We start from the raw sequence: 26336 nt of genomic DNA on the forward strand, positions 1-26336 counted from the left end.
CACATGTCGAAGCAAGTAGTAATCCGAAGGAGCAAGGTCTGGAGAATTCGGCCGACGTAGTAACATTGTTGTGTGTTTGCTTGTATCCCATCCGTTTTTCAATCTTTCATCAATTGTAATCGATAGCGATTTCCACTTATGGGTTTTACTACTTTAAGGTTTTATTAGCCCATGTTATACGACCCCAAGCTGATCCCACCAACTACAGATCGTTAGCTGGGAGCCCTGAATATTCGGTTGATGTTGATATTGATTGGTTGACTAGATAGTCCACATGATTTTTTTCGCTGTGTATTATCGCAATGTATCTACTTTTCAGCACCAGTAACAATACGATTCAAAAAAACCTTTCTGATTTTCGTCGTTGATGGTTTCATTTCGTACGAGATAAAATATCCCAGCTTGTGGATCATTCCCATGTTCTTAGCAATTAAATGTTTTCCTCTCTTACTCGCAATAATATATATAGTATATTCTTCTTGCGTTTTACATGGATCATCATCGAGTAATGTTTAAATTATCTTCTTCAAATTTGTTTGGCTGCCCAGGACGCTCTTTGTCTTTGATATTAAAATTATCACCTTTACAACATTTAAACCAGTATTCACATGTTTAAATAGATGGGACATAGTTGCCATAAGCTTCACACAGAATTCGATGACCTTCAAACACATTTCTCTTTAAATTATAATCTCAGTCTGATTCTAGATAGTGTTCTAAGTTATTTTAAAGTTTATTCTAAAAACTATTCTAGCTTATTCTAGAGATTGTTAAATCTCAGTCTATGTGTTTATTAATCAGTTCATATGGCAGTTTGCGTTTGAGCCTACGCACTTCAATGTCTCACACACATTTAACTGTTTGGTGAGTCCATTGGGGTGCACTAATAGTCTTTCAGAGTACTTCACACTAACACTACAAATCACACTCGTTATGGGTTCTAGGGGGATATCACGCTGAATTAGTATGTTGGGCACGTAATATGGAGCATCGACGATGACTCGCGACACTTTATTCTGAAACCACTAAAGGATATCTGTGTTAGATATGCTAGTAGTACCCCACAGTTCAATACCATAGGTCCAAATGGGGTTAAGTATTGACTTATACAGCAAAACCTTATTATCTAATGATAATTTATATTTACACCCTATCAGCCAATTCATTTGATTTAGTTGAAGCCCAAGATGTTTGCGTTTTGTAACTATATGCTCCTGCAACGTTGTTATACAAAATGATTGCAAAATGGTTTTAGCAGCTTCTAATACACTACACCTGGCTGGTCCCACCATATACAAGGCAAGAGAATTACAGATACAGAACAAACAATTGACGATTGAGTGCAGAGTCATCATAAGTTTCTAATAGCTGAATTTTATGGGCTTCACCAACATATTTCTTCAAATTGGATATCAAAAGTAGTGAACTATTTCTTAAAACTAAAATTAAAAGTAACACTTTCCACAAATGCTGCTAGTTCTATCTAGTTTTAAAATTTTAATTGACTGCCTTAAAATGTTGTTGATCCTTTGTTTATGTTCTCTCTAAATATATTACACCAAGCACTTCAGTATTTACAAATTGTTATTAGCTGCGGAAATGGCATCTATTAAAAAGCATTTTAATAAACTACCACAGGCAATAGATATTATTTACTTTAATTCAAAACTGTTAATAATAAAAGGAAACTAAACAAAGAACGATTTTTAAGAACCAACAAACAAAATTAGAGCCACGTTTAAAATAACAAATATATTTAATTTTACGCTATGATCTATGTATCTAAACATCCTGAATTATCGTTATTAACACGATTTGCCGATGAGAAAGGAACCGTTTTATTTTATATAACACGTACATATCAAAAATGTTGTTTGTATTATTAATGCTCTACTTTCATGTTATGAAGATATATCACAATATTATTTGATCTATCAATAAGAGTTGTTAGCGTTCTTTAAAAAAACGTTTTTACTTCCAGATGACTACTTTGGCGCCATATCAGCTAAATAACACAAGAAAAGCCCAACAGGATATCGTATTTTTCAACAGAGTTCCTAAAGTCGGTTCTCAAACACTCATGGAACTTTTGAGAAGATTGAGTATCAGGAACGATTTTGGGTTCCGTCAAGATCAAGTACAGAGGGTGGAAACCATCCGGTTAGCACCTGAAGATCAGGCTGCTTTGTCTGCCCTGGTTTCGAGCTACGAACCACCATCAGTGTACATAAAACACGTCTGTTTTACCAATGTTTCTTCGTGAGTTATTTTTTATTGTTTATTGAGAATTATTATATTTTAAAATTGTTTTTAATGTTTCTAGATTTGGTCTTCCAGAACCAATCTATATAAACTTGGTACGGGATCCCATCGAGCGAGTAATATCGTGGTACTATTACGTACGCGCGCCATGGTACTACGTAGAACGAAAATTAGCTTTCCCAGATATACCATTACCGGACCCCAAGTGGTTAAAGAAGGTGAGAATGACTATTATCACTTTTACGGTTTATAAATAATTTTAGTCGGTTTCCAACTCGTTAATGCCATTGAATAAATATAATTCGAATGTCGGTTCATTGAAATCGCCTTATATAACGTTCATTTTGCTTGAGACGTAAATTTAAATACTCGTTAGATGACCCACCCATTTTCCATTTATCAACTTTCACTTGAATGTCAATTTTTCTCGAAAACAACAACGTAAATTCAGGTTTTCTTGTTTTACTTCCCTTCTGCTAATGAAATATCTAAACATTATTCTTGTTTTCCAAATGTATTCAAATTTAAATTGTTTATTAATTCATTTAATTAAATTTTTTTAAATTAAAAAATGTTTTAGGATCCTAAATCTTTTTAAATATACTCTTTTTTAATTTCATCAAAAACTAGTTACGTTTAGTACAATCTGAGACGAGATGAGGAATAAAATACAGAATAAAGACTACTTATACACTAATGCAACACCTATACACTATACAGATCCGTGCGGTTTGGGTCTCTTCAGTCTTCTGATTTCATTTACATTGTCTAGTAGTTGTGTTGCTGCCATGTTACCATGATATAGCATCCTTCTTTCATGCTTTACAGCGAAATCATAGATAGCTTCGTAAATTCATTTCGATTTCTAGTCGTTTTGATGTTTTAGTGAATCTCCATATTTGCACCCAAACAGACGTTACTATTAATTGATCAATCAATCTCTTTAATCCCAGGCCAAGTTGAGGATTTCTTCCGACTAACTAATACATTGGTTCAGATGGACACCGAAGTATTTCGTTGATTCTGCTTGAGGAATTGGGTATCCCTCAAATGATATAATTAAGTTGTTTTCTTTTAACCGCAACGCAAAATTAAGATGGAGAGACAGGTTAGATCTAGTAGATAGAAGTTGGGTGGCACTTCTCTCAATTGGAATGTTTGTTTTGATAATGAAAAATTATTGTTACAAACAACGTGGAGATTACATTGTGTTACCCCATATTTGAAAGAAGTCCCAGTGTATTAAATTATAGGTCCTAGGACGTTGAAATTCGGACGTTATCGGCAGTTAATATATTCCTTTTGATTGTGAATTTGATGGAAGAAAATTCAAAGCTTCCTTAAATTAAGTATAACTGAATAGCTATTATTCTGTTATTTGGATATATCTGGTTTCAAAAGTTGTTGCGCTTTGAGGACTGATCTTCTGGAAGGTTATTTTAGTCATAATATCTACGATGATAAATGGTTAAGTCAACGCCAGCGACGAATTGGTTTGCTTGTTTTCGTTCTGGAAATTTCAATGTTAAAAATGAATCTCGCGCTTGTAATACAGTTTTCAAAGATCGATCGAAGTAGGCCGTCACAATTAATCTCTCAACTTCGCTAGCAAACTAAACAACGACCGTATAACAATTTTATTTTATTTATATTAGACTAGATACCAAAAGAACTTCAGCTTCAAATGAACAATTCCATGAACTTCAACCATAAAAATGATTTAACAGTGAAAAGTATAATAGGCTCAGTTTTCATTTGTGAATTGTTTGCAAACGATGCAAAGGGGATAACATAAGAGGGCCGCAGCAAAAGTATTCATCTTTCCCAACTTTCATCAATTTATAATTGATTTAACCATTGTCTAACTTCTACGAAATTGGCGAAGTGATGCTCTGCAAGATCGTGTCCCATTGTAGCGAAAATTTGATAGTCAGAGTAGTGTGCGATAATATGTCGCATTCAAGTACTTTCGACGTTTCCTTTGCCGGTTTTGCTTTATGATAGTGCGTTATCGTGCCATAAAATCATTTTACCATGCCTTCGGGCCCATTCTGGACGTTTTCCGATCAATACATGGTTCAAAGTGATCATTTTTGTCGATAGCGATCACTATTAACTTTCACCAGGTTTCAACAGTTCATAATACGTCCCGCCACTCTGGTTCCACCAAACACAGAGCATTGCCTTGAGACCAAAAAATTGGCCTTGGAGTCGATCGGGGGTGGCCTTGGGTCAGGTGACAACCATGATTTTTTGCGCTTAGAGTTCAGTCTCAGAGTCAAAATAAATCAACTTTCCATCACCGGTCACTATTAGATGCAGAAATAACCTCCGATCATATCTTTGAAGCAGCATTTCACCGACGATTTTTCGATTTTCCATTTGCCTGTCGTTCAATTGATGACCATTGCGTTCTTCGCCCATCTTCCCATCTTTTGGATTATCCCCATTGCTCGTAATCGATGGCTAATCGTTTCTTGGGCCATTTTTAATGCTTCTACTAATTGTTTTTGCGTCTGGGTTGGCTCTTCATCCAACAACTCTTGCAGTTTCGCATCTTCAAACTTTTTCGGACTATAAGAACGTTCATGTGTTTTTAAGGTTTAAGCATGCTCACAGTACTTGATGTACTTGAGAAGAATAAAATACTTAAGCATAGCGACATCTGTTAGAAATACCGGTAATGACTTTCTGGTACACCTGGTATATGTGTATTATCTAATAACAATTAGTTCAATAATTGATCCTTTTACATTTCATCATCATAATACTGTACTACTAATGAACCGCGAAAGAAAAAAATCCAATGCACCGCCTGAAGACTCACAAACTATTTCATGTTCCTTTTACTTTTACTTGTACAACGGGGTGGCCAAGAACATCGTACATTGTGATGCAACCACCACTTAACTCTCACTTTCGTTTTATTCATCAAAATCCGTCGGGGCTGCTTTTATTTAAAAAAAAAACATTCTCGTCATGTCTGCTTATGGAAAGTGATCGGTTCGGTTTGGTTTGATTCTGAGATTGTTCGGAGTAGGCGTATTGGGTGAAATATTATTTCTCATGGTTATTATATAAAATAAGTCCAAATGTTTTCGCAATATCAGGTTTCGGTGGTATTTACCACCATCAAAAATGCACAATTGCATCAATACACTTTGGTTGTTTCAGTATATTTAAACAAGGCCATGACTGCATTCAAAAGGTCAATTTCTGTCAATCATACCGACTTGTTTATTAATGTGTACGGAATAAATGAATATATTAAAAGTAGCGTTGGGAACTATCGACTTGACGAAATCAAAACAGTCGATAGTCAAAAACTAGCGACTGAAAATAGTAATTACTCTTTTTAGTCAAATGAACGGTTGGACTGTTTTTTTCAATTCGTGATATCAGACGAAGAATATGTGGAAAGACCGTTTCCTATATAAATTTTGAGAGAGAAAATGATGGAGATTTTTCCTTGGAGCAGTTTTATATGTGTTTATATGTTCCAACGGTAGTATAAGCCAGACGAAAATGTTCATATTCCTTCACGTACTAACTTTAAAAAGGAAAAGGGAAAAAATTATTACTGAATGCTATTAACATGCAATTTATAATTTCATTTTAAACGAAGTAGATATATACTATAATAAATATAGACAATGCAGTAGAACTTAAGCAAAACCTAAAAACTAAAGAAGTACAATAACCATAAAAACTAAATAAAAATTAAACCTAATCATAAAAAAATAAACTAATCCATGACATAATTAAAAATGATCGCAAAATAACTACTAGAGATTTTTTAAATAAAGTAAATACTTTATAGCCAGAACGGTAAAAATTAGTGGAATGTAACTAGTAGAACCGAAAATAGTAACTAAAAGTACACGACTGAAACAGTCGATAGCAAATAGTAACAAAATCAGTCGGACCGAAAATAGCGACTGAAAACAGTCGATAGTAAAAAGTAGTCAATTACTAAACTAGTAGTCAGTTACTAAACTAACAGTCAGTAAATGTCATGTTATCTTTTTGCTAAACTTAATTTAGGATTTGTTAACGTAATAAAAATAATGCATTAAGTTCAATCATTTACTAGAATAATATATGTTAGGAAAACAAATATCACTAAAAGCACAAAAATTAAGTATTTTAATGACAGTGTCATAAAAACCTTAGCTTTATTGAAGCTATGGAGTTTGTCGCATGGGTTACACTCAGAGTGATTCTTTTCAGCCACACCTTCCATCCACATGTTTGTTCTTAGCAGCCGGCTCAGTTTAACAGTGATGAACATAGTCGAAATTGCAAAAATTCACAAGAAATGGAATCATTTATCTCGATTCATCGACCGAAACACGTTAAGTTAACAAATGTTTGAGGAAATCTTTAGCAGATTGATACACATCTATACGAACTCAACAAATCATAGGTCATTAAAATAGATCCAGCCATTCTTCAGTTATTCTCATATTTATATTAGTCTCAAGAAAATATATAATTTCAACAACACTTTTTTTCTCAGACATATTTAACTATTATTTATTGTATTGAACTAATGAAGGAATTTTAAACTTTTCAACCACGATAGCAATAGCAGTAGATGGTAATAACAGAAGTAATTGTGCGTTCATTGAAATGTAAACTATCTAGAGTTCTATTGACAAATTCCTTTAAATAAATGATAATCTACTAAGGCATGGACGATTCGACTTCATTCTAAAAATAAAATTAAAGTAAAAAAATATTCTTTTTTCATTAACTAAATAGCAAGTGTGCGAAGACAAAATAAATAGAGCTAGTAAATTGCCGACTTGGTTGGCGTATTGGCTAAGGTAACAGGACGGTCCAGACAGGTTCCAACTGTTGCAACTAGTTGCGGACTCGAATCCTTCTAGGGCTGCTAGGTATATGTTTCTGATTATCCATAAGGCAAAAGTGCAAAATCTGACAAAGAAAATAAACCCAGTCACGCCAGTAACTAGGCTGGGTCAGGCCGGATGCCCTTTGGAATGATCTCTAAATTTGTCACTCGTAGTTTGATGATATGGGCTATGTCATGCAGTAGGTTCAGTCCAGATAAACCCTAGTTTGAAAATGAGACTCTGAAATGAATAATTTCGAAAATAACTTAGTTTAAAAATATAAAACTTTATATTATTTATTAAAAAAGATAACATAGTTAAAAAACAGTTTTACAAACTTGTATGGAATGTATGTGTATTAGAAATGATTGATGATATTAACTGCAAAATATTATTTTTATATAAGCAGAAATAGTGGAAAATCAAATTTAATTAATGTTCGGGTTTAATCATTCGAAATGGGAAAGTTTAGTTAATGTTCGTTTTACTTCCAGCTCGTAATTTGTGCTAATTATTCACCGGTTTTTATAAATTAATTACAGCACATTAGAACGTTTTTTATAGTTGCATATTTTTGCGTAGTTGCTTCCTACAATATTATTAAATCGTAGGCCATATAAGTGTATACTTAATGTTTTTAACTATATGAATTTGGACGAAATAAATAAAAACGTAACAGAACAAATTATAGTAACACAACAGTTGTTTGAATGTTTTGTATTGAAGTTATATACCACGAAAAAATTTTCGCATTTTACGGAAAAAAATTATGTTTCCATGAAAACAAGGTACATATCTCAGTGCATCGTCATCCTTGGCAAAATGTCACGAGTTAATCATCGTATTCCCTCGATTTAGTACCCAATGATTTTCCAAAAATACTCGACGAAAAAACTTTGACGTTAAGAATCTTCAGTTGAAATCGTATAGTATTTTCAAATCCTATACTAATCATATTGTTTACAATAAAATTTTTCTATAAATATAAAGGATTTTCTATATATTTGCAACATTTATAAAAACGCGATTGTATAAATAAATATTCATTTAATTACCGTGTCACTTCACATAGTTTATCAAATGAGCTATAAAATGGTATACAGGATGGGCCACAATTGGCTTCACTTTCTTACATCAAGTATTTTTCACGGTACATTTAGGAGGAACTTTTAAAATATATATGAACCTTTATCATTAACTTTTATTATATTGTCAAGATGTCATCCTGTATGAGCAAAAAGAAATACTACCCTGCAATATCCTGGACATAGAATTTCGGACAAGATGGGCAAATTGTTACCCCGAAATCACTGTTAACTGGTGGAGTCATGTATCTGCAAAGAACACAAAAGAGTTAGCATAAGAGATACTTCTTAGCCTCCAGTTCCATGGGGTAGTCTCTTCCGACTACTCCTCTATCTACTCTACTCTGCAGATATCCCAACAACAAAAGAAACAGAAGCAGTACTTGGAACATAACAGGTCAATTGAAAAGTCCCCGGCCTACTATAGTAAAACACTTTTTTTGGCAAAATTAGTTTTTTTTATTCAACATAATTCCCTTCAAGAGATACACTGATTATAGCGATCCTCCAACTTCTCGATGCCTTTTTTCTAGTACGATTTGTCCTTTGCTTCAAAATAGGCCCCAGTTTCGGCGATCACCTCTTCATTCACAGGAAATAGTCGCTGGGGCCAGATCTGGAAAATATGGTGGATGAGGAAGCAATTCGAGGCAGCACTTTCTTTTTCTTCTGTGGCCGTTTTTCGGCGATTTCGTCCTTCAAACGGTCCAATAACGCTATGTAATAGTCGCTGTTGATGGTCCTTGTTTTTTCAAGGTAGTCAATGAAAATGATTCCATGCGCATCCCAAAATACAGACGCCATAACCTCGCCAGCCGACTGTTGCGTTTTCCCACGCTTTGGAGCGGGTTCATCGTGCGCAATCCAGTCTGATGACTGTCGATTGTATCAAAAAGGGCATAACTTGAAATGTTGTTAGAGAGCCTGCTTTTAAGATATCCCCATAAAAAAATCAAAGAGAGGCTGGACTGCGTTCCGTGATGGGCTTTTAATGTCAACACTTTTCGAAATCATCTTTTCCAGAAACATTTGGACGTTTAAATGTAATCTCATCCTGATGAAATATTTTCCCCTGTATATAAACCGGCTAAAAATTAACAGATAGCAGGGCTTAAATCCTCTACTCACCTAGCTTTCACATCCCAAATATAGACAATTATTGGTAGGTCATGGCTTAATCCAAATTCTAACTTCTAATATCCAAATTCTAGTAACTAACTCATCAATCTCTTGGTTTTTAAGGAAAGGACCAATCCAAAATATCAACAAGCATTGATAAATTAATATTTGAATTGAAGTAGAATAATTATTGCAAATAAATTAATTAACTTATTAATAACTTGTTGTAGGATTTCGAGCAGTGCGTGTTATCTGGAGACAGGGAATGCAGATATATAACCGGCGAGATTAGGGAAGGAATTGGCGATCACAGAAGACAGTCCATGTTCTTCTGCGGGCACCACATGGACTGCCTACCGTTCAACACCGAAGGGGCGTTGGAACGAGCCAAACGAGCCGTTGAAGAAAATTACGCCGTCGTTGGAGTCCTGGAGGAGATGAACACCACCCTAACAGTGCTGGAGCGTTACATTCCAAAATTTTTTGCCGGTGCTTCTGACGTATATTGGAGTAAGTTCCATTCTAATGTTATCCAACTCTAAAGACTAGCTATAGTCTATTCATTAAAACAACCAATGCGCCTTATCACAATATATGACGTCAGTACGTCGAAATATTGCCGCATTAACTTAGAATGCTGGGTTACATTTGCGGGTTGGTAACCACATCATTATCACTAAAGTTTTGTAGAATTTTTTAGACATTTGACAACAGGGTCGGCCGGTACCAACACAACATTTACATGTTTCGACGTAACAGAGAGCATCCTGTCTCTTTTTAATTAGGGTAAAATTAGGTGGAGAAATCTGATCTCAATATAAAATGAATTTACATACATACATACGCTGTTTTATTGAAAAAACTATATATAACTGTACCAATTTTGTTCATCATTATCACTTTAATCCTTAAATCATTTCACCGTGTTATTTCGGATATTATGAGGTTATATTTGTTATTTGGACTAGATATTTTCAATTTTTTTACTAGCTTAAATTAAATCAAAACCTTTCTACATTTATAATCTGAGATTCTGAGAATTAATTTTCTAAAGTATTTGTGAGCAATAACCCAAATGTATATCAAATTTAACAGTACAGGAAAAAATAATCATGTGTAGGAGAAAAGAGAAAATCGAATTCTGAACGTAAAGAAGAATACAAAAGATTGAAGGAGCTGAAATAAACTGTGTGATAAGCTCATTAACAAACTTACATTTTCTATCATCTATTTATATCATTCACACTGAACAGATTGTTATCCCCTAACATTGTTACATTTTCGCTCATATCTTCATTAATTTATATTGATTTTTACTATTAGGTGCTTGATGTATTTTATCAGCGTCATTTATATGTAAAAATAGAAGCTATCACTGTAAATGACTGTTAAATAACCTAACCTAACTTGAGGCAGGTTTGACATTTCGATACCTAAAATAGCAATTTTTCATTTAGTATTATTGAATATTCATTGAAAAAATTCCGTATTCTACATTCATTACTTTTTTTCCTCGATTTGAAAAAATATATCACACAAGCCCATGAAACACTTTTAGAAACGTATGATCATGCTGCCCCGTCATATCTCAACTGTGGGATTTGGTTTTAACGATCTAAAACTGGTCATTTTAATGTCATTCTCAAAGAACGGAAAGGACCAAAAGAGTTCGAACACTTATTGGAGGAAAACTTGACTCATACTCCAAGAGATATTTGAGACAGCTTAACAGTTGATGAATTAGCTATTTCGAGGCCTTTACTTGCGCATTAAAGTGCACCGCAATTTCAGCGTTTGCAAGGTAAAAAAGATGATTTATCGGTAGCATATCGTGACTTACGGTGAAATATGGAGCTACTATGATAACCCCAAGAGCAAAAGGTCATGAATTAGTTCAGAGGAACTATCCAGATCGACACCGAATCAGAATACTCATAGCATGTGTAAATTTTTCTCGATAAGTTTTTTTTAACGTGAAATAATTACCAGAATACATGCAATATAAATACATACAAAGAAAGTGTGGTTTTCTCTCTAAGATGTTCTTGAATCTTTTAATCTTTTAATTTAAAACCAACAGCTAATATCAGTAATTATTTTTTTACAGATGAAATAAGCAGATATAACCACATCAACAAGAACAACTTCAAGCCACCAGTCAGCGAAGAAGTCAAGGATATAATACGCAGAAATTTCACCAAAGAAATCGAGTTTTACGAATTCTGCAAGCAAAGACTGCACAAACAATACTTAGCACTGAAATTAGATAATTTATAGTTAACATCGGACACGCTTCCTTCATGTGATGTCACTGAAAATCCGCTTCTTATCATTGCTTATTTGACGAGAAAAAGTCCTCGATAATATTTAAATAATTTTCACCAAGTATAAGGTAGAAAGTGCCGATTAACTGTTCTAATTCAGTGCGTGTTGTTTTGCATATGAAAACAATAAAATTCTATTTGTGGTCATAGTACATATACACTTTCAATTTTTTGAAGATATCATTCATTTCATCAAATTTCATAATCATTAATCATAAAACGTTCAATACTTATTGATATTGTGATCAGATTAATGGACACAGTTGTTCTTTTTTTGATTAAGTTTTGCTTTATGTAAGATTATAAATAATGTGATGTATATTCTTAATGAATGTAAATAAACTTCTTTAATTGATAATTCTTAGAATTAGTAATGTTTAGAATTTGTTTGTTGTAGTGCTTATTTTATACTTTTATATATATATAACAAAAGTAAATATATATTTATTATCGAAGATATATTGATTTATTTCTCTAAAACTACCAAGAATTTATGTAATAACCCTTAAAATATATTAAAGACAAATTGGGGAAGGTAATTTCATAAAATAAAAACGATTAATTTTGCACAGGTAACTAAAAAATTATCCTGTCATGTTTAATATTAACAAATTTAAATATATCTTAAATATTCTAAAATAGCCCAAATTTTCTATGCTAAAATACAACGTCAGATATAATTAATAAGTTTTTATTAAATTTACTATAATCTGCTATTTTGGTGATGACAAATTGGTGAAGGAACTGGTTTAAAAAATTAAAAGACAATAAAAAAAGATAAAAGATTTATTTTTACACAGAATATACATTAGGATCTACACACCGCTGTTCACAGTAAGATATTTTAAAATATTATGATTCCTTATAATGCGCATTATTCAAAATACACATATTTGTATTTGTTGGGAGTAAAAAAATTAAATAAATCCCTAATTCATTTATCCACTGCCAATCATTTCGTCTCACAGCCTGATTAAACAATTACTTATATTATTTACATTTTAGATTTTTTCTAGTAATTTCTTATTTGTATTATATATATATATATATAGATATTTCTATAATAAACTTTTTTTCGATTAGAAATGTAGATGGCTATAAATATTAACGGTTTATAACAATATTTGAGCCATAGGTAGCTAATAAAAATATTTTAATTTCCTAGGAACAATGGCGAATAACAACAAAACCAAACATCAGTCTATATTATTGAGTATATAGATGAAAAAGTAACAATTTCAAAATAAAATTTTCAAAAATTCAACAATAGTTTTCGTGGGTATCTTAGAAATAATTTGCCACATACCTTAAAGATAACCAGAATAACATTTTTATTTTTCAATGTTATTCAAAGCTTGACTATGATATATTTCAAATGGTATGTTACAATTATACAACAGAGAGATATACAGGCATATTTTTATCATTTATCGACATTTAGAAGAAAGATATAAAATGAATAGAGCCTTTAAAAATTTATGATAATATATACAGGACATGTATAGAATATTCTGACTAAATACAAAAAATTAACTATTTATAAAATTAATTCAGCTAATATTTGTTACTCAACATACCATCAATTTTATGGTGATTTAAAACATGAAAGACACTAGAAAATGAACCAAGAACTTTTAAAATAATCAACACAATAATAACAAATACTTGCTGTAAAATAGCATTGGTGTTATACAACTTATTGTCTCTTACATTATGTGCTTCGTAAACGCAATTGAATATGAAATAAATTTTGATTCCAAGATCTGTCTCCTCTTATTTCAATAAAATAAAACCTAAAACCTACATGTACATTCGTAAAATATCTAAGCTTAGAACAGCAGAGATCTAAAAATAAAGATAATATGGCATCACCATCTAAAGTGAGATAAAACCTTAACGCTCTAGATAATTTTCAACGATTTTAGTTCACAGATTTAAAATCATCAAGGCGAATCACAGTATTGAAACAAAAAAAAACAAGTACAATCATAAATAATAATAATAACAGTACATAAAATAAGAACAAAATCATTAAATTAACAAATTTAGAATGGTTTTTGAGTTGGTATGCGGAAAATACTTTGATTCGCGCGCATCACGGTAAAAATACTACATCGTAAAATATATGTAGGTTATTTTTCTAGTAAAAAAATAAATATGATAACATGAAGGCAAAAAAACAGTAGACTATGTCACTATATCGTTTTCTTTTTTGGCGATTCTAAATTCTACGTTATATATTTCACCTCTTCCTGTAATTTTCGTAGACCTTTGCACGTCCGTGCTCATTGTCCCACAGAGATGTCGCTACAGTCTTCTATTTGGCTATAATATTTTTTTCTGATAGTTTAAATCTTCATTTGGATTAGTGTGGCAGGAACGAATTTATATACATCAATGATACATCATAGGTTACTCCATCTGAAACAAAAAGAATATTTATCAATTAATTTTGAGTAAGTTTGGAAACAGGCAACGACTATTTTGTTGCCATGGCAACCGTTATTTAGGGAATAGATCAAAGCAGAGTTGTAGTTATTTCTAGTTTAGTGTTATTATTATTGCTGAAAAGCACTGAAATTGTAAGTAAACTGCCATACTTGTATTTATTTCTCTAATGAAGCGTATAGTATTATTTTTAAAGATATGTATTCAAGTCAGTTAGTCAAGTGTGCATTATTTTAATGGTATGTAAACAAACAACCAGTTTGAATGTCTGGTTTTACTTCAATTGACATTACGTATTAGCAACAATAATTTGATATATTCGTCAATAGTTAAGGTAGGTTATAATCACTGCACACATTTTCATCCAGTGTCTATTTACTATTCTTATTACACCGACATCAGTGCAATAATTAATATTATTCTAAGGATATATGAATCGATTTAAAAACTGTCATAAAGCAGGATATTTATAATATTACTAATTTAAAGGTTATTGATTGATAAAATTAAACACTTGCCTTTAACCAAGTAACCCACAACGCTAGCTTTGTTAAATTTGACGTGTAGTAATGTAATGATTTTATTCTGATAAAAATCTAGAAAGACTGAAAATGGCCATAATATACGGATAAAATAAACATGCGAGAAAGAATAACCCTTTTAAGATATTTCGACCCAGTGACCTATTTCTCTTTTATGGGTTGATTAATATTCCCTTTTAGCCAACTGGGGGGAAATAAGAATATTTTGCTTAGATTATTTGGCTAATTATAAATTATTCAATTTTAAGAAAATAGTTCTCTCTTAATTTTCAGTTATTCAATATTTTTGTATTAGTTTTTGCGACATGGTATTAAAATTTTAAAGACTATAGCTTATCAATGATTAATATTAGTGTCCATTGGGAAGGTGGTATATTTAAAATTTGGATTAACATACATTTGAAGAGTATTGGTAAGGTATTATGAACAAGGAATTCTCTGTAACCTAGGAAAAGTCCTTTTTTAAATGTTTATTTTATTAGTTACTCTCTTATCCCTACTGTATATGACAGTCAATGACCACAAAGTATATGAATATCTCCAAAAGAATATACCCCACATAAATGTTGTTAAATACGCAGTTTTACACAATTAATTTTGTTCTACGTAATACATATTTATTTACAAATTCAAAAGTAAATGATGGAATTATGAGTTAGAGTTAATTATATTAAAAGATGATGTACATATAAAAAATATAACTTTGTCGATATTTTGAAAATGAAATTGGGTTGTATATTTCAAGATGATTTTATTTTTATATTTCTATATTATCTACTGCAAAAATTACGATGTGTTTCATAAAATAAAATATATTTTATAAGCTGTCTAAACTTAGTGAAGTATTACATTTCCTTATAACAAACATATAGTTTTACCCTGAATATGCCAATATATTTAATATACGTTAATATGGTGCTAAATCTGCTAGATAAGCTTCATTGTAATATTTGATCACATTCGAGAATCCTAAATGCAAAATATATATAGTCGTTCCAATAAAACGGCCAATGTACGTCATAGATGACGTCGAATATACTGCCAAATGCAGTTTGTGAAAATATAAAAATCGATTTAAAGTCTCCTGACCGAATTTTTACTTCTCGTTTTACTATTTAAAATATTCTAGTTAAAACGAGACAGAGTGATATCTGATGCGTCGGCACTTGTAATATAAATTCGATTCGTTTTAATACTGCTCGACCCTGTTGTCAAATACCAAATGTCAAATATCAAAGAATGTTGTATCTTTAAAGTATTAATAATAATAATTCGAGGTTATAAATCGCTCAACGTTGTAAACCAAAAGACAATGTTGATGCGGCCACATTACGAAGTATTGACGTCGTACATTTTGATGACGTGCATTGTATTGTAACGAGGCAAATGTACTTGCTTAAATCATCTGTGCCTAATATTACTGAACGTTAACGGCAATAATAAAAACTTTTTTAACCAAATTACGATGGTTCAAAACAACGAAATTTTTAAAAATTTTGTATATTTGTATATTTATGATTTTTAAAAAATAGTGAAAATCCAAGTTTTATTTTAGTTTTACGAATCGGTTCAGTAGAACTTCAGATATCATGTTAACCGTTTCTATAACTCCGAAAATAATTTAAAGTTTTAAAAACACTCTTAAAGGGTTTAGCTTTAAAAATATGATTTATTAACTTGATTTTTTTCAAATTTCTAGACTAAAATATACCCTTAACTTAATTTATTTCATTATACAATAAATTAGCGTTTGGAACTATCGAGTGAAAATAATCGAATCAGTCGATAGTAGTCGCAAAACAGTCGTATTAGTCGATAGAAACTAACGATTGAAAATAGTAATTAATATTTCAATCAAATGTAGGCTTCGTCTGTTTTTCTATTCGTGATAACAGACGGAGATGTACGAATTCCTTCCCATACTAATTTTGAGAGAAAAAAGGACGGAGATAATTGTTTGATTATCTGTACTGTACAGATCAGTCCATTTTGAATAATTTTAAATTGGCAGGTGTGAAAAAAGGAATAGAATAGTGATCCAAAATATATTTAATCGTATTTTAAAATTCGGAAAGTAACAGTGACATAATAAAAATAAATAAAAGGTTTATTTCTATTTCATTCCAACATTTTTTTTTATCCATGCCATAAGTGTGACGGAGATATACATAATCCTTTTCGAACTGTCTTTGGGAAAGCAGAGGAAAGCGAAAATTGCTGTAATTTATTACCTTCAAAATAACAGTTTAAATTTTAATGATGTACATTTTTTTATATTTCATATATCTGACTTAATTGTAAAGAGGAATTTAGTAATAACCACTAAATATTTCCATCGTATTTTCTCAATCAATCTTTATCAACTATTTAACCATCGCACCCTTTTTAAATTGAGTATAACAAAGAAGTGTTAACATTCAAAAGGCTTGAACAAATATCAAGAAACTTATAAAATTGAAGAAGCGAATAAAAAAGACCCAATAATTGCCAAGATAACATAAATTATGTTAAAATGTTGTTCTTTTTACCTTCTTACATTAATAGAGTTCCAAAATGCTGCTATATTAACGTACATATTGTTTATATTGCTCATATGTATATCATACTACAAACAAAATATAAAACCATATATATTACCTATAAATTTATGCAAGCATAAATTCGATACACATTTTGAAAATCAGTCGAATGAAACTAGTAGATATGAAGATAGTAACTGAAAGTATACGACTGAAACAGTCGATAGTAAGAAGTTGTCAAAATCAGTCGAAAAGAAAATAGCGACTGAATCAGTCGATAGTAAAATGTAGTCAATAACTAAACATCGAGTGTTTTCAGTCCATAGTTCCCAACGCTATAATAAATGTTTTATTTAACTTGTCCTTGGAATAAAAGAAATATTAATATTTGAAAGTAAAACAACTTACTAGTAAAAACTGGCACCCCAATCGTTGTGTCCATGATTCGAAATGGGTAGGGTCGAACTGGTAGCTGCCGGCAAACATTGGAAGCAGTAATTATTCCCCTTGTTGCTATCCCAGTATTGGCAACCTTTGCACTGAAATCTGCAGGCGAACTCTAGCCTCTGTCCCACCGTCAAAGTGTGCGCGTAGATGACAAACGAGAATCGGTCCGAGAACCCATCGCAGGAATTCGCCACGTACGTGGCCTGTACGTCAGCAAACGTCTTCCAGGAATCCAACGTGTACCGTACGTGGACCGACTTGTGAAAATCCAGATTACGAACCCGAACCGTCCCCTTGATCAGGAACAGGATCGGATCGTCTACCACTGCGTTCTCCAAACATACGAGGTTTTCCCGGACCAAATCCAGAAAATTGGGCCTGCCGGCCGGTTGATCGAACTGGGCCAGAAGGAACTTGTCTATCACTATTCCGTGATACTTGTTCAGTGCGTTGACCGTATGGATGTCGGTGGATTCGGATATATCCGCATCGCTCAGATCGTTGTAAGCGGACTTGGGAACTTTCGGCACCTCGTCCAGGAAGGTCCTAACGTCTGCCAAGTCCAACCCCAACACGTCGGCGAAGCGAACGATCTTTTTCCTTCCGGGCGTGCCCGGAGGAGTCTTTCCGGTTTTCAAGGAGGAACATCTACGTACTCTGGGTATGACTTCGTCGTTATCTTCGTCATCATCGTCGTTATTTTTACTAATGATGACCTCCGTCACTTTGGGTTCTTCCACGGTATTGTCGTCGGTATTTATAACACACTCCACCATCAATTCATTGGTTACCGTGAGATTACTGACGAACGTATTGCTACTGTTTTCTCCATTGACCATAGTTTCCTCACCCTCGCCGTTTGTGGAAGCTTCTTCATTGCTCGGTTTCGTTACATCTTCAATCTTTCCTGACTCCGATACCGAATGGTCTTCTTCTTCTCTGGTCTTAACGCATTCCTCGCATGTCGTGTCTTTGTCGGTATTGACATCGAGCAGGGAATTATCTTCTTTGACGCTTAAGGTGGAGAGATCGTCGCTAACCGACGGTTGCGGCGTGCAATCCAAGGATGTAGCATAAGCGTCACTGGGATTACTGCTGGACGTTGCCTGAGAATTTGCGTCTGTACTCGTCTCGCTTCCCATACTTCTACTCGACTCCGAGTTGCCTATACCGTTGAGATACGGCTGTGCGGGCGGGTCGTCGTCCAGATCGTAAAACACTTCGCTGTCGCTGTCCACCGAGTGATGCCGGACTATCCCGTTCGACCGCGACAGGTGTTTCTGGTCTTGGATGACGGTGATCTTCGGACAGTGACAGTCGCCGTTCAGGCCCTCCTTCAGTGTGTCTTTGTTGAGCAGCCTGTGCAATTCGCTCTCTTCCAGTTCCTCCTGCGGGCTGCAGGGCGATTCCAGAGTCTCCAGTTCCAGGTAACGTTCGGCATCCGTGCTATGGAGGGGTTGCGACAGCGCTATCGGTTTGTCGTGCGGTCCCAGCCAGCTTCTCTCGTCGGAAGAGTTGGTGTGACCGCCCAACGAACTGAGCCTTGTCTGTAGGCTGCGCGCGAAAGCCTCCGCATGGTCGCGGCAGGAAATTGGAAGCAACGAACTAAAGCCGCACTTCTCTCGTTTGGAAGTCATCTGTAATCTGAAACAAAATCGAAAATTAATATCCTATACCAATTATCATAAAATATTTATACAAAAAAATTTAACCGATTCCAAAAAATAAATAAGGAACTCACTAAAATATAAAAAATAATCAAACTCAGACTTTTAACACAAAAAACCAGATACTCCAGATAAACACCTAATTGGTAAAAGGAGACTTTAAAATATAAAAAAAAACAATAAAAATACAAATTAGTATCCTTCAAGCAAATAAATCATCATTAAGCAAGGTAAATCAACTAATAATAACTGGTATGCTAAGCTTCTACGTGGTCATATGGATGCTGACATTGCTCATAATTCCGGACGAACAATTGGAGTTGTTATTCTAGAAATTATTTTTACAACCCCAAAAATAATAAGGAGCGTTTGCTCTTAATCGTCCAAAAATGTTGATGATTCAATATACGCTTTGGTCTGGTTTAAACCTAAACAAGTCGTTCGACGAGAAAATGTTCCTTTTCACCTAATTAATATGTCATCATAAATCATTAATAATGTAAGTTTTAAGCAGCTCTCTATCTATTGTATGCTCTAAAATCTAAGCTCTTAATAAAGCTCTTAGTGAAAGGAGTTCCTGAAAAAACTAACGCTGTATGGAAGAATAAAAAACCAGCCCATAATTTGGGACTTTCGAAACAAATAACGTCAAATTACAACTAACTCTCTAATAATATTAACTTTCTATAGCTAGTGGAAATGTCACCACTAATTTTTGATGTAATTATTTTTTGATGCCAGTATTATTATTTATAAAACTCGATCAAAACATTTTAATAGATAATATTTCGTACGTAAAGCAGAATTTATACTTTCAACAAGTATCTAAATATTCAGGTATTTTATGTTGATATATCAAACATATTTAGCACTGAAATTCAAATACGTCTAATAAAAAGTTTGTTTATATTTAAAAAATTCTTTTAAACAGGTACGTGAACGTTGAACGTTAAACTTTAATAAATTTTATTGATTTTATGATGTTGCCAATAATTCACTTTATTAACATTATGTTCATTATTATATATTTGTTACATCCAAATAATGTATTAATTATTATAATATTGATTTATTTTTATTTTCTTATTATTGTATATATTGAAGTGTGTATTCAACCTTGTTATATGGATATTAAAAATTAGTAAAAGTAATATCATTTATAATAGGAGCTTGCATGTATTTTGATCGGCGATATCTATTGGTTAAAATGCGAAGTATCAGTGTAAATAACTGTTACATAACTTAATCTAACTATCAAATTTGATCGTTATCAAAATATTATTCTTGTTATCAAAATATTTTATTATCAAAATTATATTTTCGACATTCATTTCTTTGGTTGTTTGATTTGAAGAAATCTGCGATGGAGCCCATGGTAGCACCGCTTCGTCATATCTCAATTGTCGGTTTCAATGATTTAAAAGTGGTGATTTTAATGTATGTGATAAAGAACAGTCTAGAGGGCAAAAAAGCTAGAAGATAATGAATGACTTATTGGACGAAAACGCAGCTCAGATTCAACAAAAATCAGATATCTTGCAGTTGATGGGTCAACTGTTTCCAGAAGTTTATATGCGATGTAAAAGATCCAAAAGAAATAAAAATGGATACTCTACAAATTGACTAAAAGTGCTTTTTTACATATTTTAAAGTTTCCTTTTACCAACTATGGGTTTATCTGGACTGGAACTACTTATTTAACGTGGACTAGCGGCGAGTGACCAACTTAGAAATCATCCCAGAAGACATTCGGTCTACCCAGCCTAGTTACTGGCGTGACTGGGCTCATTTTCCTTGTCGGATTTTACACTCTTGTCTAGGACAATCACAAATATTAAACAATCACAAACGAACAGTTTTAACATCGCGGTTTAGTTGCTTGTCAAATAGTCCCAAATGCAAAAAATTAAAGAATTAGTCTAAAAGAGTTATTTACATTTAGAACGAAGGCCATGGTTCGATGATACACTTTTGATTGATCACTGCAGTATTTTTCTTGGTAAACCTTATGGCCTCATTTCCTTTCTAGAACTTGTCAATGAAAATATCAGGCCTATGAATTAATTTTAAATGATTTAGAACAGATGGTGCTACTGTTTATTAAATCGCATCGGGTATATTTGTAATCAACTTCATCTTCAAGACTCACCGAGAGGTCCACTTTATGGTATGTGTCAAATAACATTCCAGAGAGGCAAAAAATGCTGAAGACGAGAATTTGCAGGCTTTACGCGGCAAATCAGGATTATTTTTCAGCATGGTAAAGCTCGGCCACGTGTTGCGAAATCAGTGAATACTAGTGTTGGGAACTATTGACTGAAACTGACTATGGACTGTTCAGTAATTTTAGTAATTTACTATCGACAGTTTCAGTAGCTATTTTTGGTTCGACTGATATTACTACTTTTTACCAGTGACTGTTTCAGTCGCTATTTTCCTCCTACTGATTTTGTTACTATTTACTATCGACGGTTTCAGTTTAGTTACTATTTTGGTTCTACTTGTTTCATTCGATTGATTTTTAACGTTCTGGCTCTGTGGTCCTAGCCGACTTTGACAAAAGTGTACCCAATTTATGCTTAAATAGATTTATATGTAATATATGTAGTTTTCAGATTTTTTTGGTAGTTTGCTTGTAAGTAACAATATATTGTTATTGATATTATAGCATTTTGGTACGATATTTTTCAAGATTGTTATTGTAATCCGGCAAAAACATTAAAATTGGGAATGATAATCATTTTTAATTATGTCATGAATTAGTTTTTTTTCTATGATTAGGTATATGTTTAATTTTTATATAGTGTTTATGGTCATTGTACATCTTTAGTTTTTAGGTTTTGTTTAAGTTCTATTGTGTTGTCTATATTTACTATAGTATATTATTTAAAAATAGCAATTAACACATTAAAATACAATAAAACATTTGTGGGGTATTATTCCATTCCATAGAAAAATTCCATTCATTTTTATAGATCCACAAAACATTCAAATATAAAAGTAATTCTACTTACTTTAAATTTAAATTATAAATTGCATGTTATGTATAATCATTACAATAGTATTCAGTAATTATTTTGTTACGTCTCTTTTTTAAAGTTAGTTTGTGAAGGAATTTATACATCTCCGTCTTGCTTATACCACCGTCAGAAAATATAGCCACATATAAAATTAAGTACCCAAGCAATTACCTCCATCTTTTCCTCTCTCACAACTTATACAGGAAAGGATTCGTACATCAAAATAGTAATTACTATTTTCAATCTCTAGGAGTATCGACTATTTTCAGTCGATAGTTCCCAACGCTAGTGAAAACATATTTGGAAATATTAATATGGGAAGTACTGCCTCACACGCCGTGTCCTCCAGACCTTAAACCAAAAACAATCTTTACAACTAATTTATAGGCCAATATAATATAAAAATATTAATCCAATGAGCTATAGTAAATTGTTCCATCACCAATTGAAATTTCTTTATATTTTAATTATCCATTAAGAAGTTTTTGAGCTGTAATAGACACCAAAAATCAGAGGACACTAAATCTGGCATAGAAACCGGATGTTCGCATTTTAGTTCTATGATTTTGTGGGGGCAGAAAAACATTTTTTGTTTCATAAAACGCCTACTTTAGAAAGGACGCAATCATACTATATATCAATGAAAAACCTTTAAATCAACTTTTTAATTAGTGTTTATTTTAAGGGGATTCAATGTATTTCGATTTCTTGTTTTACGCAGTTTGCTATGATATCGCTGATGTATTACAATTTATTGATCTGCCTGAAAGCCGAACATTCTCGTAATATGTTTATGCTATATTTATAATTCGAGAGTCCAAATATAAAAATCTGACGTAAAATTAGCGCATTTTTGATACACACAGCAAAAGTGTGATATTTTCGTGGACGACGAAACAGGATTCATCGTTCTGGAGACAATGGTCTCTAATTTTGTTTTCGTTTTCGATTTATACGAAATTCAACACGACCGAATCAATGTCGTCCGAATATATTTACGATTGCTTTAATGTTGCTACTCGACCGTGTATAGAGACGAACATCACGGGGTGATTTGTCACGTCGATCTGTCTTTAAATACAACATTCTTCAATTAGGATTTCTATTTAAATTTAAAAATATTTTTCGAAATTGAAATATAACAGTATCGAACTAAATTGCAATAATCTATCGATATAAAAATTAATTACCGTTTGTTAGTCTCGCTAAAACTCGAGAGCAACCGGACCGATTTGGCTAGTTTTGGTTTTGAAATATTTGTGGAAATCCAGGAAAGGTTGTGGTGATAAAATGTCAAATAATTGCGAGGAAAATAGTAAAAATAACAATTTTGTGTTTGCCCATACCAAGGGTCACTGTATCAATAATTCCTCAAAAGATAGACATTTTAGTTAGTTGTCAGATATTTATGGGTGCTCTTGGACATTTATTTTATGACTAAAAATGTTATTAAGCTACTATATACTATCTATCTACTAGTAATTAGAATATATAATGTATTGAAGACAATTTGTCAGCATTGACCGTTTAAAATTTTACCACGACTTATATATCATTCAAATGTACGTTTTTTTGGGATAAATACATCAATTCGATAACGTTAAAATGAAGTGAAAAGTAATGATCTATATGTCAAATATTATATAATTGACTATTCATGTGCTAACTGTAATTTCAAATCGTATTCCATGTGCTGTCGAGTAAACCTTTACCAAGAATAGAGCTGAAATATGTAAATGTGTTTCATGCTTATTATCCTTTAGTTACAAAGTTAATGCGCGACATCTTTCTTTACTTCTATTATTAATAATATCAAGGAGAAGACGACCTGACTTAGGATATTGGAGCTAATCAAATGTGCGACGACCTACCTCAAATGTAAACCGCACTGATGATCAGAGAGACAGAAAATGATAATAAAAATAAATTTATAAATGATATAAATCTCAGAAGCTCTACAACGACAAACTCAACCACTACGATTACGATGACATTACCATTTCACCATTGATTAGTACTTGAAATTTATATGAATAATTCCGATTAAAAAAAACAATGAAAAAAAAACGGAATTACTTTTTCCTCAAACAATTCTCTTAATTAAGGAGCTTTAAATAGATAATCCTGCTTAAAATTGTCCCGTTAAAAGTTCTTCTTTAAACTTTACCTAAATAAAATCGTTTTGTTGAAGATTTGGCAATTAAACTTCTCTGTCTTCTATGAATGTTTCAATTAAATAATTTGGAAAATGAATATAATTATTTATTTATCAAATTGCAATTTGATAAATAAATGGGCAATGAAATATAAACAACATTTAATGAAATATTTAACAGATATAAAAACAAAATAAATTACAAATATAAAAACATTAGACTTAGTATTTGTGCTCGTTATACAATTATTATTCTCTGCTATTATTATATCTTTTTTATTTATTTCTTATGATCAATCGCTTTGTTGAAAATTATAAATAAAGCTTCGGCTACTTATTCTTCTTGCATACCATAATTTATAGCACATGATAAATATTACAAAACATGGCAACATAGTAGTTTATTACTAAACAATAGCCAATACTATAGTTATTTAATTACTCTATCTTAAGGACTAGTTTGCTTACTAAATAGATTCACTAGTCTCTTTTTACCCTAACGTGATTGCTGAGAAATAGTGTATCACAACGTTCATTTACATATGTTAACAATAGTTTCTATGGAAAATATTTATTAGCAAATAATAACAATATAAAGTGTCTAGAATAATGATTGCGTTTTCACTAGAATGTGATTGAATGTCATAACTAGCGCAATCAGTAAGTGCAATTATTAGGTTATTTTTTGAATTTATTCAATTAACTGGAAACAAATTAATTATAAAGAAAATAAGACACGTTTACGTTTGATTAGCAATCCTTCTACAGTTACTCAAGGTGCACACCATTATTTGGTGTAATTAAATGGAGTCCGGGCAAAAGTATCACAGCTGAAGCTGTAAGGCCACGAAAGATAGGGTACATTGCCCCACAACATCTTCGGATATGGCGCATATGCACTCTCCTGATAGAACAAACCATACAAAATAATAAACTATTTGAAATTATATTGTCTTCCTATTCTAAGCGGTCCAATTTTGTCGAGTCAATCTGTACGGTCGATCAGATCAAAACAACAAGGAAGAATTTGTGTTACCTTAATAATTCTATAGTAATAATAATTAAATTGTTGTGTTATTCTTGGTGGTCTACCATATATTGGTTTTAAAATATGGAAGAAGAAGGGTAAGTGCAGAATGTAAGGTTAAATTATTAAAATGTTATAAAATCCAAACAGTATCAATTTTAATATCATTTTCAATGACCTGGAATAGGTATCTGAATATGACAAAATTTAATGATAACAAGAACAGAGAAGAAAATGATTCTTGTTGTGTTGGATGTAGTCAAGTCATGAATGAGGTTTGTTATATGTTAATATGTTAATCGAAATCTCGAGGTAGTCAATTCATTAATGGGGTTTGTGGATCAATAATAGTAGTGATAATATTTGGAGATTTTAAAGGAGAATTTTACTGGTTTCATATATAGCGGTGGCTTTTTCGTTTGGTTTTAACTATATTGGCTGTGTTTGATCTAAAGGATTTTGGTTTTTTTATGGTAATGTTTATTTATACAATTCTTGGAATTCTTGTTAATTGTTCAAGTATATAAATTTATTTAAATATGGTGTTTCTATAAAAATATAAAAGCATATAGAAATTATTTTTATTATCTCGTTTTATTCAATATTTTTTGAAATAAAATATGTTATTTCAAAAAATTTTCAATGTTTGTTTCCCTCCTTATATATAGTTTCAACATTAAATCAATTATTTATCAAATTTGTGTATATCTATTTGTATATATCTATATATTTTATAAAAATAGAATAACTGGAAATATATTATTTATATTTTTATTATTTCGTTTTATTCAATACTTTTTTAAATAAAATGTGTTGTTTCCAAAATTTTACCATTTTTATTTACGTCCTGAACCTGTTTACC

At 32.1% G+C, this 26336-nt stretch overlaps 2 protein-coding genes across 5 annotated transcripts in view; one reads left to right on the top strand and one right to left on the bottom strand.

Annotated features, from left to right (window-relative positions):
• Positions 1-11744, top strand: part of pip (heparan sulfate 2-O-sulfotransferase pipe) — a 63457-nt gene extending 51713 nt beyond the window's left edge. Inside the window, exons 4-7 of the mRNA XM_076408841.1 lie at positions 1982-2259; positions 2324-2480; positions 9556-9835; positions 11433-11744. Coding sequence (XP_076264956.1) covers positions 1982-2259; positions 2324-2480; positions 9556-9835; positions 11433-11602 — 885 coding nt within the window. The 3' untranslated portion in view covers positions 11603-11744. The remainder of the gene's footprint in view (positions 1-1981; positions 2260-2323; positions 2481-9555; positions 9836-11432) is intronic.
• A 677-nt stretch (positions 11745-12421) lies between these two features.
• The window catches only part of Gbs-76A (Glycogen binding subunit 76A), a 75498-nt gene continuing 61583 nt past the window's right edge, over positions 12422-26336 (bottom strand). For all 4 annotated transcript variants that reach the window (XM_076408826.1, XM_076408827.1, XM_076408824.1 and 1 more), the window contains 2 exons: positions 17567-19249; positions 12422-14070 (listed from right to left, as the gene is read on the bottom strand). In XM_076408826.1, the coding sequence (XP_076264941.1) occupies position 14070; positions 17567-19242 (1677 nt within the window). In that variant the 5' untranslated portion in view covers positions 19243-19249 and the 3' untranslated portion in view covers positions 12422-14069. The remainder of the gene's footprint in view (positions 14071-17566; positions 19250-26336) is intronic.

This window comes from Rhynchophorus ferrugineus, unplaced genomic scaffold (assembly GCF_030347505.1).
Source record: "Rhynchophorus ferrugineus isolate W39M unplaced genomic scaffold, kcgeb_rfMv2 rfM6, whole genome shotgun sequence".
Lineage (NCBI taxonomy): Eukaryota > Metazoa > Arthropoda > Insecta > Coleoptera > Curculionidae > Rhynchophorus > Rhynchophorus ferrugineus.